Consider the following 17,063-nt stretch of genomic DNA (forward strand, 5'->3'; position numbering starts at 1 on the left):
ACTCAGTGATCCAGCAATATTTCCAGTGACACACAGGTAAGAATACAAACCTGCCTACTACATGTACTTAAACACTACTACCTCTCTACAGTCTGTCGTTTTCACCCAGTGTATGGTCACTGAGTTGTCACTTTCCCTTACGATTTCACAGATGTGGGTCCCACTGTGTGACATCTGCTTTGATTCCTCATGAACTAGAGCTGTGTGACATAGGTATGTTGCCATTACCAATGAAAAAGCTTTTTGCCACAGTTATTGCTAATACAGTATTCCGAAATCACAGACAGACTCCAGATTTTTTTGTGCTTTAAGGGTGTTTATTTAAATGCTCAATATTGGAGGGGGTTGTAAAATGGTGAGGGGTGATGGCGGAGGAATGTCCATGGCAGAGTCCAGTCTATTAGTCTCACAGGTGCATTGTCCAAATGGGCATAGGAAGTGGAGCTAGGGCAGTTTGAGGATGGACAGGGTGACAAAGTGGAACTGTAGGATGACAATCAGGGCGGTCTCATTTCTTGGCGGGGGTCTTGGCATCGTTCTCTGTCTTTGTCCTGGATCTCAGGGACCGTTTGCGAGGTGGTTCTCCATCTGCAGGGGGTGGGGTGGGGTGCTGGTGTGGTGGTCTTGCGGCGGTGCCTCCTGTCCACTAGCGCCGGCAGAGGTGGTGGGCAGTTCATCGTCCAGGCTAGTGTCAGGGCCCCTTGTAGTGCCACAGTGTCCCTCCTGGTGTTGAGTACTTCCTTCAGCACCCCTACGATGGTGCCCAGGGTGGAATTGATGGTTCTGAGTTCCTCCCTGAAGCCCTTATACTGTTCCTCCTGCAGGCGCTGGGTCTCCTGAAACTTGGCCAGTACCATTGCCATTGTCTCCTGGGAGTGGTGGTAGGCTCCCATGATGGAGGAGAGGGCCTCGTGGAGAGTGGGTTCCCTGGGCCTGTCCGCCCCCTGTCGCACAGCAGCCCTCCCAGTTCCCCTGTTTTCCTGGGCCTCCGTCCCCTGGACTGTGTGCCCACTATCACTGCCCCCAGGTCCCTGTTGTTGTTGGGATGGTGGGTTAGCCTGGGTTCCCTGTAGTGGTGGACACACTGCTGATTGACGTGTCCTGGGGACGGAGGTATGGGCCCGCTGGGTGGGTGCTGTGCTGGTGTTTCCAGAGGGGGGAAGCTCTGTAGTGGCCTGTGACTGGGTGTGGGCCGGGCTGGTCATCTAGATCCAGTTGGACAGAGGTGCTGTTATCACTGTGGGCCCCTTCTGTTGGTGGTGTGGATATGTGTGGACCCTCCTGTCCAGTGACGTTGGGTAGGGGTCCTGCAGGGGTATAAAAGCATGATTATTGCATCTTTGTGTGTCAAGGTGTGCAATGGGTGGGTGACCGTGTACCCCAGTGCTGTGTGGGACCTTGTGTGATGGTGGTTTAGGGGGGTGTATGGGTATGTGCAGTGGGCATGCTTTAGTGATGGGTGTCCATGCTTTGGTGTTGCATGCAGGGCTTGGTGTTGGGATGGGTGGTTTGTGATAGTGGGACATTTGTGAGGAGTAGGAGTGATGGGGTGATTGTGAGGGTGGAGGTATGAGCTGGCATGCAGGTAGGGCGGGGATGTAATAGTAAAGCTTTGACTTACCAGAGCCCATTCCTCCACCTACTCCTGCGAGGCCCTCAGGATGCAGAATCGCCAAGACCTGCTCCTCCCATGTTGTTAGTTGTGGGGGAGGAGGTGGGGGTCCGCCACCAGTCTGCTGAACCGCCAGGTGGTGTCTGGAGACCACAGAACGCACCTTCCCCCATAGGTCGTTCCACCTCTTCCTGATGTCCTCCCGATGTCTTGAGTGTTGTCCCACTGCGTTGACCCTGTCCACTATTCTTCGCCATAGCTCCATCTTCCTTGCAGTGGAGGTGTGCTGCACTTGTGATCCGAATAGCTGTGGCTCTACCCGGACGATTTCCTCCACCATGACCCTGAGCTCCTCCTCCGAGAACCTGGGGTGTCTTTGCCGTGCCATGGGGTGGTGTAGATAATGTGTGGGGTGGTGTGTGTGGTGATAAGTGTGCTGATATGTAGTGGGGTGTTGTGTGAGGTGCATGGAAGTTATGTGGGTGATGGTGTTGTGTGCCTGTGGATGCTAGTGTTGTTGATAGTGGTGTCTCTCTCTGGCTTTCGTTCATGATTTGTGGTCGTAAGGGTTTGTGGGTGATGTGGGTGTGTGTTTTATATTGTATTGAGTGTGTGGGAGTGGTGTGTGTATGTGTATCAGGTGTGTGTATTTCGAATTGTCCAATTTGGCTGTGTTTTGTATATGTGTGTGTATTTTGAGCGCAGTGGTGTGTACCGCCAATGGAATACCGCGGTTGAAAGACCGCTGCGTGGATTCGTGGGTCGTGATAGTGTGGCCGTATTTCTGTTGGCGTGACGGTGGAGGTTTTGTTTTCGCCAGTTTATCACTGACCTTTGGTGTGGCGGACTTGTGTGGGTGTCTGAATTTGGGTCATAATAGCTGTGGCGGAATTCCGCGGCGGTGTGGTGGCGGTCTTCTGCACGGCGGTGAGCAGCTTTTACCGCTAATATTTTAATTGTTTTATACTTTTTTATTTTAACTATATTTTAATTGTGTGCTGTTAGGATTGTAGAAATACACTGTGGGAAATTAATTAAACAATCAATTAATAACATTTTAATTTGCTATTGATCATTAAATTGTTTAATTTGTTTTTTTTTATAATCATATATATATACTTTATATTAGGAGTTTTATATTTTGGTCAATTAATGGAGTTATTAAAATATGTTATGTGTTGGAAGTGAACAACGTTCTCTATTGCTGCATAGTCTGGAGTGGGAATAGTAAATGTTATCCCTCCAGAGCCCAACGCTTTCCCTACTGTTGCATAAACTAGAGTGAGAATAGTAAATTTTACACCTCCTGAATCCAACGCTTTCCCTACTGTTGCACAGACTGGAGTGGGATTAGTACATTTTACCTCTCTGGAGTCCAACACTTTTCCTATTTTTGCACAGACTGGAGTGAGAAAGATAAACCTAACCTCTCCGAAGTCCGATACTTTCCCTGCTGTTGCACAGCCTAGAGTGGGAATAGTAAATTTTACCCCTCCTGAGTCCAACGTTTTCCCTACTGTTGCACAAACTGGAGTAGGAATAGTACATTTTACCTCTTCAGAGTCCAATGCATTTCCTACTGTTGCACAGACTGGAGTGAGAATAGTAAATTTTACCCTTCTGGAGTCCAACGCTTTCCCTAATGGTGCCCAGATTGGAAAGGGAATAGTAAATGTCACCCCTCTGAAGTCCAGTGCTTTGTTTACTGTTGCACAGAGTGGAGTGGGAATAGTAAATTTGACCCTTTCAGAGTCCAACGCTTTCCACAATGTTGTACACATTGGAGTGAAAACAGTATAGCTATTTTTCACAGACTTTACTACTTTTTAATATTGCTTAAATATATGTAATATTATAATTTGTTTATGTGTTTATTTTTATATTAGCTGTTTATATTATGGTTTTTTTAATTATATGTTTAATGAATACCTTTTTTTATTTGTTAATTTATGTAATATTTTGCATTTGAATTGTTATTTTTTATAATTTATGTATTTCCCCATGTATATGTGTATATATATGCTCTTTATAGTAGTACATTAAGAAAACAAAAACAATTTAATATAATAAAAAATATATTTTCAATAATAGTGTTATGTTATATATATATGTATATATTAACATACAAACACATATATTTATGTGTTTATGTAAGTATATATTTATATATAGAATTAAATGTTACTTAAATTTATTTAGTTTACATGATATTGTTATATATTAAAATAGTTATAATTTACTATTTTAAACTCTATATTTGTATTAAAAATATTTGTGTATGTTTTTAACAATATTTTTGTAACTATTACCTTCATAAGTAAAGGGAAAAGATGATTTTGTGATTGATATTTGTGACACGATATTTATGTGTCACAATATTTTTGTGATCAATAATATGTCACTGATCCGGGCTTGGCCAAGTTCTAATTATTACTGGGTAATTTCTAGCTCGCCACCCTTCAGTAATAAACCATCCTCTGCTACCAATAGATGCAGTGCAATTTTCTATGTCTTTGACTTCTGGTGTAGTCATCAAACAGATTGCGCCACTGGTCATATAGACCACTGATTATTAGCTGAAAGTGTACTCTGGAAACTAACATCCTTACATCAATTTCAAATTACAGTGAAATCTTTTTAGCATCACAAGAACAACAGAGAGGTCGGTATGCAAACCATGAAGGTTTACTAGCAAATTGATCATAGATACAGGGTGTATTCAGTTAATAAATCAATCAATGGCATAAGCATTAATCGCTTGGGTGCCCAGGACGAGCTGGTCTCGCAACCGAGGACGAGATCAGCTCATGCTGCTATGGGCCCCCAGGGGAGAGCTAGAGCTTCCCCAGATGGCCGAGCACCCCCCTCCCCTGGGCAGAAATGGAAGGAGAATTGCTTCCCTTTCCACCACTGCCCCCCGACGCCCCCTCACCCCCTGTGGCGTCTGATGATGTCAAAGCGTTTTCGCGCTCTGACCTCATCAGTGGCCTTCCCCCCAGCACAGGAAGCTCAGCTTGAAGGAGAAATGCTTTGCATATTTCCTCCGATCACGTGGAGGGGGCAGAGAGGCATGAAAGGAGAGGAAAGGCCTTTCCTCTCCTTTCATGTCCCTCTGAGCATTTCTGCTGCCCGATCGCAATGCGATCGGGCAGCAGAAATGCCCACTAGACTCCAGGGATTTTTTTATTTTTTTTATTTATGAAATAAGGAGAGCGGCCCCTTGGGCAAGGGCTGCTCCCCAGGGGGGCAATTTATTTGTAGGCCATTTCTGCCCCCCCCGGGGGCAGATCGGCCAAATATTATTAGGCCGATCTGCTCCTGGGGGGGGCAGAAATCCACTAGACACCAGGGATATTTTTATTTTTTGTTTTTTACATTTTTTTATGATTGGGGAGCGACCCCTTGAGCAAGGGTAGCTCCGGGGGGGGGAGGAATTATTATTAGGCCATTTCTGCCCCCCGGGGGCAGATCAGCCTTGCGATCTGCCCCGGGGGGGCAGAAATCACTAGACACCAGGTCTTTTTTTGGGGGGCTATTTCAAATAAGGGGAGCAGCCCCTTGGGCAAGGGCCGCTCCTCGGGGGGCAAATTATTTCTAGGCAATTTCTGTCCCCCCGGGAGCAGATTGGCCTAATATTATTAGGCCGATCTGCCCCCAGGGGGGCAGAAATCCACTAGACACCAGGGATAATTGTATTTCTTGGTTTTTTTCATTTTTTTATGTTTGGGGAGCGACCCCTTCGGCAGGGGTCGCTCCGGTGGTGGGGTCAAATTATTATTAGGCCATTGCTGCCCCCCCTGGGGGTAGATCGGCCTAAAATTATTAGGCCAATCTGCGCCCAGGGGGGGCAGAAAACCACTAAACACCAGGGATACATTTTTTTTGTTTACTTTTATTTTTTTTATGTTTGGGGAGCGAACCCTTAGGCAAGGGTCGCTCCCGGGGGGGGACAAATTATTATTAGGCCATTACTGCCCCCCTTGGGGCAGATCGTCCTATTTTTGTTAGGCCAATCTGCCCCCAAAGGGTTCAGAAACCTCTAGACACCAAGGATTGGTGTGTGTGTATGTATGTGTTTTGTTTGGGTGGGGCAGCCCCTTGGGCAAGGGTCGCTCCCCATGGGAGCACATTACTGTTTGCCATAACTGCCCCCCTTGGGGGCAGATTGGCCTATTTGTGGAAGGCCCATATGCCCCCTAGAGGGGCAGAAAGCCCACCAGAGATCAGGGAAGATTTTTGTTTTCAAATAAGAGGTTGGGGGTATGGCCATACCCCCACCCCAAATAAATGGGGCCAAAGTTGTTCTGCCCACCAGTGGGCAGATTGGGCAATTACCCCCGATCCACACCCCGGGGGGACAGAAAGTCTACTCGATGCCAGGGAATAAAAAAAATAAAAGAAAATTGTGGGGTGGTGTCTACCAATCAGTATGGGCCTGGTTATGCCCCCACCCGAACTCAAGGGGCTAACAGTCTTTCAGCTCTCCCCCACACACTAAAACATCGTATCCCATGGCAAGTAAGAGGACATTTGATTATTTTTTGTTTTTGTTTTACGTTTGGGCCATGAGAGCTTGGTAACTCTCAAAATCGCCCCACTTGGAATGGTGAGGGCTGCACTTTTTTTTACTTTGGGACGCTGCCATGTAAAAAAATCCACAAGACCTAGACACAGCTGAATAACTAAACATCTAGTTGATTCCAGGGTGGTGTTTTTCACATGCACCCCGCACCATTTCCTTACCCACAATGTCCTGCAAACCTGCAACTTTTCTGGAAAGAACACATTTTTCCCCACATTTTTGTGATGGAACCTTCCGGTATCTGCAGGAATCCACAAAATTCCTACCACCCAGCATTGTCTCATCTATACCGATAAAATTTCTGCTGCACTTGTCAGCCTAAAAATGTTTTTTTTTCAAACTGCCCTTTTCGACCCACTTTGGTTCCCCCTCAATTTCGACGTGTTTTTGGCTCTTCTCTGTCACAAACACTTGGCCCACCTACACAAGAGAGGCATCATTTTACCGGGAGACTGAGGGGAATGTTGGGTGATAGTAAATTTGTCCCGGTGCGGTGATCCCACAAAGAAATGTGGGAAAAATGTGATTGTTTAGCTAAATTTGAGGTTTGCTGAGGATTCTGGTTAAGAAAACATTGGGGGATCCACACAAGTCACACCTCCCTTGACTACCTCGGGTGTCTAGTTTTCAGAAATGTCTGAATTTGATAGGTTTCCTTAGATGGCTGCTGACCCCAGGACCAAAAACGCAGGTGCCCCCCCCCGCAAAAACAGTTTGTTTTCTATTTGATCATTTTGATGTGTCCAAATAGTGTTTTGGGGCATTTCCTGCTGCGAGCACAAGGCCCACCCACACAACTGAGGTACCATTTTTATCGGGGGACTTGGGGGAACGCTGGGTGGAAGGAAATTTGTGGCTCCTCTCAGATTCCAGAACTTTCTGTCACCGAAATGTGAGGAAAAAGTGTTTTTTTAGCAAAATTTTGAGGTTTGCCAAGGATTCCTGGTATCAGAACCTGGTGAGATCCCCACAAGTCACCCCGTCTTGGATTCCCCTATATCTCTAGTTTTCACAAATGCACAGGTTTGGTAGGTTTCCCTAGGTGCCAGCTGAGCTAGAGGCCAAAATCCACAGGTAGGCACTTAGCAAATAACACCTCTGTTTTCTTTGAGAAAATGTGATGTGTCCACTTTGTGTTTTGGGGCATTTCCTGTCGCGGGCACTAGGCCTACCCACACAAGTGAGGTACCATTTTTATCGGAAGAATTGGGGGAACGCTGGTTGAAAGGAAATTTGTGGCTCCTCTCAGATTCCAGAACTTTCTGTCACCGAAATGTGAGGAAAAAGTGTTTTTATAGCCAAATTTTGAGGTTTGCAAAGGATTCTGGGTAACAGAACCTGGTGAGAGCCCCACAAGTCACCCCGTCTTGGATTCCCCTAGGTCTCTAGTTTTAAAAAAATGCACAGGTTTGGTAGGTTTCCCTAGGTGCCGGCTGAGCTAGAGGCCAAAATCCACAGGTAGGCACTTTGCAAAAAACACCTGTTTTCTTTGAGAAAATGTGATGTGTCCACTTTGTGTTTTGGGGCATTTCCTGTTGCGGGCACTAGGCCTACCCAACAAGTGAGGTACCATTTTTATCGGATGACTAGGGTGAATGCTGGGTGGAAGGAAATTTGTGGCTGCTTTCAGATTCCAGAACTTTCTGTCACCGAAATGTGAGGAAAAAGTGTTTTTAGCCAAATTTTGAGGTTTGCAAAGGATTCTGGGTAACAGAACCTGGAGAGAGCCCCACAAGTCACCCCGTCTTGGGTTCTCCGAGGTCTCTTGTTTTAAAAAATGCACAGTTTTGGTAGGTTTCCCTAGGTGCCGGCTAAGCTAGAGGCCAAAATCCACAGGTAGGCACTTTGCTAAAAACACCTCTTTTTTCTTTGGGAAAATGTGATGTGTCCATGTTGTGTTTTGGGGCATTTCCTGTCGCGGGCGCTAGGCCTCCCCCCCACACAAGTGAGGTACCATTTTTACTGGGAGACTTGGGGGAACATAGAATAGCAAAACAAGTGTTATTGCCCCTTGTCTTTCTCTACATTTTTTCCTTCCAAATATAAGACAGTGTGTGAAAAAGACATCTATTTGAGAAATGCCCTGTAATTCACATGCTAGTATGGGCACCCCAGAATTCAGAGATGTGCAAATAACCACTGCTCGTCAACACCTTATCTTGTGGCCATTTTGGAAATACAAAGGTTTTCTTGATACCTATTTTTCATTCTATATATTTCAGCAAATGAATTGCTGTATACCCGGTATAGAATGAAAACCCACTGCAAGGTGCAGCTCATTTATTGGCTCTGGGTACCTTGGGTTCTTGATGAACCTACAAGCACTATATATCCCTGCAACCAAAAGAGTCCAGCAGACGTAACGGTATATTGCTTTCAAAAATCTGACATTGCAGGAAAAAGTTACAGAGTAAAACGTAGAGAAAATGGCTGTTTTAGCACCTCAATTTCAATATTTTTTTATTTCAGTTGTTATTTTCTGTAGGAAACCCTTTTAAGATCTACACAAATTACCCATTGCTGAATTCAGAATGTTATCTACTTTTCAGAAATGTTTAGGTTTCAGGGATCCAGCATTGGTTTCACACCCATTTCTGTCACTGACTGGAAGGAGGCTGAAAGCAGAAAGCACAAAAAATCGTAAAAATGGGGTATGTCCCAGTAAAATGCCAAAATTGTGTTGCAAATTGGGTTTTCTGATTCAAGTCTGCCTGTTCCTGAAAGCTGGGAAGCTGGTGATATTAGCACTGTAAGCCCTTTCTTGATGCCAATTTCATGAAAAAAACACAAGCCTTCTTCTGTAGCCCTTTTTTTAAAAAAAAGAAAACAACATTTTCACTGTATTTTGGCTGATTGCTTGGTCTCTTTCAGGGGAACCCACAAAGTTGGGTACCTCTAGAATCCCTAGGATGTTGGAAAAAAAGGAAGCAAATTTGGCCTGGGTAGCTTATGTGGACAAAACGTTATGAGGGCCTAAGCGCGCCCTGCCCCAAATAGCCAAAAAAAGGCCTGGCACCTGGGGGGGAAAAGGCCTGGCAGTGAAGGGGTTAAATTCAGTATTGTTGATCAAATTTTCCTAGATATATCAAGTAAAGGAGAATGTAAATCATAGCAACACCCAAAAAGCAAAACAGAGCCCGTATTGGTTTCATAAAGAAACCTCCCTATACTAAATAAAGCATTGAAAGATAGCAAAATAAATTCTAAACAGAATGTTTAAGTCTGCAATGAACCAAGCATAAGTTCAGGGTAAAAAGCAGAAATGTTCAGGAGTCTAACTCAAGAACGTAGATGTATGAGATCTCAGGTAGCAGAGTTGGCAAAGGTCTTCCTCCAGGAAAGTCAGCGCATGCTCTCCTAACAACTATTCTAAGGTGTACAAATAAAACACATTTCTTCAGAATGTCTTTCCACCAACCCCCTCCAAATTTGTACCAGTCAGATTACAAACTCCCCTCATTCCCATCATCAGACAGAGGCGCCCACAGCTGCACAAACTTGAGTGTATGTGCAGCTAGGACTGCATGTTACATGAGGGTCTTTTCATCCCCACGCACAATGTAAATCACAGCAGACTGTTAATTATATTAGTTTTCGTACAGGCAAATCAATGAGGCACTCCTCTAACTATTGAAGTTCATCTAACTTCTGCAAGGGAAAGAAAAATGTGAAAGCATATTTGAAAACAATGTTAGGTTAGATATGTAAGTTTTGGGCGATTGAGGCCTAGTCACAGTTAAAAAAGCTTTATAAATGTGCATTTGGCTAACATAAGAATACCACAATCCAATGGTTTTACTTAAGTTTTATAAAATGTGGTCTCTTTATACTTATATAGCCACACATTTAAACATAGATTAACATATGATTAATGAAGTGTATGGAGCATAAAACTTGCACTACACCACAAGGAAATCCAGCTGTCCATTACTATGTGCAATGGGAATCAAAGTCATATCTGAAATATGTTTATTATTCGTGTATAACTCCCCACTTACATACTGGTAAATGTGTCACTCAAAGTGTCATGCGTAAAACAATGAAATGACACACATAATCACAATGCCGACATTGAAATGTCACTCATATGCAAACTTAAAAACTGTCTACTATGATTGTTCTTTTATTTTAAGGGCTTTACATCAGTCCGCTGTGAAAGTGCCAGGCTGCCACAGCTCTGATCCTGTTTGTGTAATTTACGGTCTAGTTGTCCAACAGACAAAACAGACATGGAATCTTTGTACCCCCACCCCACCAAGCAAATCCTGGTCTTGTGTGTTGGGATATATAAATTCCACACACCTACATATGTTATTCAGTATTTATGCATCTTAGCTGGCTTACAAAAGAGTGAGGTCACAAATAGTAAGTAATAGTGGGGCAAGGATGTCAAAAGATGTTGCTTGCTGTTAAGGAATCATGGTCAAGGTTCACGTTACCTCCTCTGATCTCATCAATGATGCTTATTTGAAAACTACCCAAATTGACCACACTACCTAATTTTGTATGGCAGTGAATAGGAACTCTCTAAAATTGAACTCATGGATACTTTTCTGTCAAGGTCAGTAAAACAAAGACAGTAGGCTGCGCCTATGCAAGATATATTGGCTTTGTCAATGTTGTTTAGTCATATCGCACAGCAGTGTGGGTTGCTTTGCAACATGGCTTGAAGTAAAAAAAAAAAAAAATGTTTACCACCATTGATCGCGTGTCATATCACTTTTTAAAGCCACATTGAACAGCAGCTTGCGCGTCTGTGTAGTATGTTAAAAAAAAGCAGGGGGAAACAACATGATGGAGTTGCAGGTGGAGGATGGAGGGAACTTCAGATGGGGGCAGCACCATGAAGTAGGGATGGGTGGGGGGGGGGGGGAAAAGAGTACCTCAATCACAGAGCAAGCAACAAACGGGCAGTGATCAAGTTAAATCAATCTGTGCTTGATCAATGGTCCACAGAAAGGAAAAGAAGTGATGCTTGGCCTGCGCCAGCCAATTAGGAGGCAGCAAAGAAGAATAGAAGTGGAATCAACAATTGATAACTAATGGGTGGGCGCCAAGCCCTTTGTTGTAACACAGTGGTTCTTAACATGTTGTCCAACGACCCCTAGGGGTGTGTGAGTGCAGCTCATGAGGCCTTGGACTGTTTTACAAATTTAAATAATATTAAAATGAATAAACAAAAATGAAAAAGTATATACAAATAAATAATCAAAATTCAAAATATGAAAACTGTTTCAATATTTGATTGTGAACTAAACAAAATATTTCAATATTTGAGCATTTGTTTGGTATGCACTTGTTTCTATAGTTGTGTGTATAGTTATGAGGTTCAAATCCTACAAATTCTTGGGCCGTGAGTCCCCGGCTTACAATAATGATCATTGAGACCCCCCATAGGAGCCAAATTCCAATCATTTTTTGAACTCCCAATATTGCAAAATTCCAATATTTACATTAGGCAGTTACGTTCTGCAACCCTTCTCATTCATCTTGCAGCAAGTAACCGATCCCACCTTCAAACAGACAAATTTAACAGAGCTAAACAGTTTTAAAAGCTGAGACCACTCAATAACAGTACTAGATCAAACTAAGCTTTAACGTTTTAATACAGAATCATTAATAGAACATTACAAAAGAATGCAAATTTTAACCATGAAGAATCAATAATACAGAAATATAGTATCATAAATCATAACAGAACCTTGGGTCAATTAATAGAAACCCGGCTAAGTTCTAAGTGTCACACTCATCAAAAATACTGACAAATCTTAGTGAACAGAAAAGTGTCAGAAAACTTAGAGAGAGTCTCAGGAGTAAAATGAGAAGTCACCCCAATCTTTCATACCTAGGGGTGTTTACGCACATTCTCTCATATCAATTAATAAACTGCAAATTCAGCATAGTATGATCATGGTTAGATCGCAGTGGCAAACCACAAACAATTATGTACGTTTAAAGGGTTTTTAACACTTATCCATTTCTTAAAGTAAGAGAAATCTTCTAGTTGCTTGCTAAGCAACTGCACTCTGGTGATGTTCAAGCCACTAGGAAACAATTTTTAAACTATAGCCCAGAGAGTTACGTTCTATTGCATGCTCACATCAGAACCTTCGCAGAAATCCTTCAAAATAATACTTTATATACACAATGGAAAGTTTCATTCACAATACACACGTTCTATTCTCTATATCAGTGTTGTCCAACCTTTTTATCGCCGCGGACCGGTAAATGTTTGAGAATTTTTCCGTGGCCCGCTTGTCCCATTGTGTGACAAGCGGGCCACGGAAAAATTATCAAACATTTACCGCCCGCCACAGTGGGGCGGCCCGGTGCCGATTGATCCACGGACCGGCACCGGTCCGCAGCCCGGGGGTTGGGGAACACTGCTCTATATTACTTCATTCTATTCAGTGCTTAATTTGTAAATAAAAACGTGCCGGTGCCCAAAGAATTCTGCTTATACATGCGGCTGCTGCAATTAAATGTGCGAGCACAGATTACTGAGGCGGTGTAATCCTGAAGCCCTCTCGGGTCTCCTCAATCCATTTAAAGACGCTCCCTGCACCTTCAGCTCACTCTTGCAGCTTTCTGCTGTCTCCAATTGTGACGCTTATTCGTTTTTCACTTCCTCCGTGTTTTCCATATGTGTCTTTTGCTCGCAGCAGGGGCTTGAAGCAGAGGAATAAGCGCCAGCCCTCAAAAAAAGTGCTGGTGCTCCGCACCGGAAACAACAAGCACAAATTAAGCACGGATTCTATTGACTTCATTGCCATGCTCCCCGGAAACTGTGATGAGAGAAGGCTTGCAGCGGGCTGCTGACTGGGAAGGGGTATGAGCAGGAGCAAGATGAGCAGAACTCCAGAAACTACATCCACATTGATTAAACAGCATCTCACATTATAAATGTGGCACAAGTATACTACATTCTTTTTCACACTCCTAAATAAAATAAACGCCTTGTTTCAAATGCAAAATCATTAATTCATTGATTACGGTCACATAAATCACCAAAATTACTAATTTGCACAGATTGTCACCCACAATTTGCACATCTGAAAAATCTGTAAAACCTGCATTCTAGAAATGAATTAGTGACGGTCCACAAAAGCAAAAGGTTAAGAACCACGGTTGAAAATAATAACGTCTAGCAAGCGATGCGTTGCAGGCTTGCCGTAAAAAATGGGAAAATCGGCAGGTGGGGAGATTTACCATGTGCCCATTTTTAGATATGAAAATATGTTCCTTAAAGCATGATGGCACGAAGTTAACTACAAAATAATGGTAACTGTATGACTTCAAAAGTAAAGGATGCATATGTCTAAAGTCCTCCCGAATGATTAGTAAAGTAATGTGACCCAGAATTGCAATGATAAAGAACTCAAAGAGAAATGTTAACAATGTTAAATAAAGATTTGTTCAATTATCTGTTCTTGGCAATCCAGGATCACAAAATACAAACTGGCAATAGATTTAAGAATATAATAAAAACAGATGTGGTGTGAAGGTGGGTAGGGCTTGTTTTGGGCTACTTGCAGGTAGCGATCAGTTGGTTTTGGGCTACTAATGGGCGTGGCTTGGGCGGGACCGTCTTCTGGTTTCTGTCCGCCTCCTCCCTGTCCATGAACCGCCTGACTCAGGTACGGGGGGAGGGATTTCTTTCAAGAAACTTTTTCGACTGCGAAAAAAAGTCATAGGGACCGTTGTGCGTGCATGCGAGGTCTACGTGTGTGAGTGAACCCCGCAGTTGCCAACTTGTTTTCTTCGTTGTCTCTCTGCAGAAGATGTCGGGCGTGCAGCTGAGCATGAGTCCGCTCCTGGAGCCTCTGGGCTTCATCAAGGTGTTGGAGTGGGTAAGTACCGGGGCCGCAGAGCTGTCACTGAGGGGAGGGGTCGGATTTCATGGCTGAGGGGCGACCGGGCCTACGGCCTGTGAGTATGCGGTGCTTTTTCCCTTGACGGGCTAGAGCTGGGTGCGGCAGGTCCCGGGGCGGCTCTGTGCTGGGGTGCGGCCAGGACCTTGGAGCCAAAGCTCTCAAGGGAGTCTCGAATTCTCTTCCCTCGGCCTCCACCGTGCACCCAACCCGAGGAGGGCGGGCCCGACAGCTGTCACAGAGGGTGCTAGGCAGTGACTTTCGTACTCTTACTTTCTCATGACTTCTTATATCCTGAATGATCTTGGGGCGATGGTTGATAGTTTCATAAATAAATCACACCAACACCATGGGCCTTTGAAAGAGAAAGTCTTGTATCCGGGGTGGGCCTCCACTGAGTCTTCACGTCCTGTCTACATTTTCAGGCGGGATTGGGGTGTGGATTGTCCGGTGCTGTGTGTGTGTGTTTTTTTTTTTTTTTTTGCTTCACATTGAAGCTGGAACGATACTCTTCTATCAAAGAAATGTTGTTGCTGTGGATCGGTCCCATCCAAATCGCTTACAGTATTCCATGATTCCGTGTACAAACTGACGGGAGCTCTTTGCGCTGTTTTCGCGTAAAATCAGCCAGCTATGTGGTTTCCATCTCAAGGTAATGCATCTCATGTAACCCACGCCCCGTAGAGTGGGTCAAAAGATGCCCCAAAATATCAGGTGGCCATTTGTGAACTCCACGTGTAGTAAAACATGTACAATAAACCGGTTACCACACAGTTTGCCGTTTAACACATTCAAGGTTTGAGGTAAAACTGCTTCCGTTGTGCAGTATTTACACGGTACAGCAGACCCTGCCGCTTTCCTATTGTTAGAAGGCTAGTGTTAATTGCTTGGCAATAAAGGTAGACAATTTCAGCGGCGATGTTCACATCATTCTGTGTTCTCGCTCCCCCCCCAGATATTAATTTAGTGATAGTTTAGCCAGTCACGCTATTATTGCATCCGGCGCAATGCTTTACATGGAAATACAGAAATGCTGGTACTTTCTTCTCAGAACACCTATTTGCGCCTGAAAAGTCCAGGTACCCTCACATTAAATGTGTTGTAGCAGGGCTCACAAGTACAGGTACTCTCTTTCAAAGTAAAGAAGTGCTGGAACTCTGTACCCGACACAGCCTGCCGTTTAAAGCACTGATCTGGCCCTTACCCCTCCGCATTTACTATGCACACCTAAAATAGCATCTCAGTTTGCCAGTCTTCCAAGGATGTTTTTGTGATTTATTAGTGGCCAACCTTTGCGACTGTAGATGCGGTGCTCACCCCTCTTTGCCTAGAACCTGGGAATAGCGCATTAGTAAAACAAGGACCAGCTGTTTAGAGCTGCCAGTACATTTTTCACTCCAGGTGACAGCGCGGTCTGCATTTGACAGTGGTGCAAATAAACCCCACATACGGGTGCAATCGTTTTTTTGACGTAGGGGCAAAGGTACTTCTTAAACTGCATTGAGGGCTCCCTGAAGGCGCAAAAGCAGGGGGGGACACACACACCCCTGTTGCGCCCCCGGTGCACTTGATGTAATACTTCCCCAAGTGTTTAAATTAAATATATATGTCATTAAACAGTACATCACTATGCATATTTTCAGATGTAGGACTTAGGCGTGCTGTGTTTTAGACATGTAGCTGCATCTCACTGAAGAGAACTATGTTGTAACCCTTAACACATGCGAGTTGTGTATCTTAATTTGGGTATTGAGCACACTGCTGTAAAAACTCATGCTGCACCACCTCACTGACATGGACCATCAACGTTTAGACATCTCTCCTGTTGCATGTGTTCCTGTTCAGAAATCCAAGTCTGATATCCTAATCGGAGTTGGAAGACATTGTGCACTGCTTTATTACACTTCCTATGTTTTTGGCTTGTCTCTTTGTGGGCGGCAAACTATGGAATGTGCCTCAGCCAAGTTAGACTTTATTTATAAGAATCGGGTAAGTCTTGTACACTTCAGCTACTGGGTCAATCGTGGTTAAAAGATGAAACCCCACACCTGGCTGTATGCTTTCTTGAAATATCTGAAAAAACTGTGGGAATTTATGCAGATTCCTATGGTTGTTCCCCAAGGTATAATTCGTAATACTGCAGTAATTGTACCCCTTTATATAATTAATTTATGCTTTGATATCAGTTATATCAGGTGTGGGATTACTGATGCATTATTCCTACATGGATTGTAACGATGTGAAGTGTCAAGGACTTCATTTTGAGTCTCTCTTTTATCACTTCTTTGCTGTCAGTAAATGGTACAGCTTACCCTCTTAGTTTAGCAAATCGGGACCCCCAGTGAATCGCTGTCTGGGACTCTTCTAGTTTTCCATGGGTTGGTCTCTGAACAAGGGGGTCATTATGCATAGCTTCCAGTTTTGTAAATAGAAAGACTTGAACATTTGCAAAGCAGAGTTGCATGAACTCCTTCGTATGTTTGCTGGTTCTAGCATATGTATGTCCTCTTTAAGTACAGCAATAACGCCAGTAATAACGAACACCCTGCTCGAGGCAGGGCTGTCACCTTTTTTTTTTTATAGCAATTTCTCTCCCACTTTTTCATGTATTGATTGATTATCTGGAAGGACCAGGACTTGGAATAAGAATTAGTGTAAATGCTGCTGTATGTTTTTTTTAAACATAAAAATTCTGCATCCGTTGTTAATCGTTTATGGATAGTTGAGGCATATCAAAACTACTTTTGAGATGAATTCTTTTTGCTGGTAGGTAGGTAAAAATATTATTGTATATACACGTCTATTAAAACAATAGATGCACATTTACAATAAAGCTTCCAACCCCAGCCACCACTCGGTCCAGTATAAAATCACTAAACTAACCTATCTATGCCTCCCACATCTAACCACATGTTAGACAATACAATACAATACAATTCCATCAGTGAACAGTTTGAAACATCCATTCATCCAGTCAGCACAGAGTTTGGGCAGCATT

The 17,063-nt window shown here is 43.7% G+C and overlaps 1 protein-coding gene across 1 annotated transcript in view; it reads left to right on the plus strand.

The window, feature by feature from the left end:
* The first annotated feature begins 13,771 nt into the window (after positions 1 to 13,771).
* Positions 13,772 to 17,063, plus strand: part of SYPL1 (synaptophysin like 1) — a 212,490-nt gene continuing 209,198 nt past the window's right edge. The window contains exons 1-2 of the mRNA XM_069229850.1: positions 13,772 to 13,831; positions 13,973 to 14,044. Coding sequence (XP_069085951.1) covers positions 13,814 to 13,831; positions 13,973 to 14,044 — 90 coding nt within the window. The 5' untranslated portion in view covers positions 13,772 to 13,813. The remainder of the gene's footprint in view (positions 13,832 to 13,972; positions 14,045 to 17,063) is intronic.

The sequence above is a fragment of the Pleurodeles waltl genome, chromosome 4_1, assembly GCF_031143425.1.
Source record: "Pleurodeles waltl isolate 20211129_DDA chromosome 4_1, aPleWal1.hap1.20221129, whole genome shotgun sequence".
NCBI lineage: Eukaryota > Metazoa > Chordata > Amphibia > Caudata > Salamandridae > Pleurodeles > Pleurodeles waltl.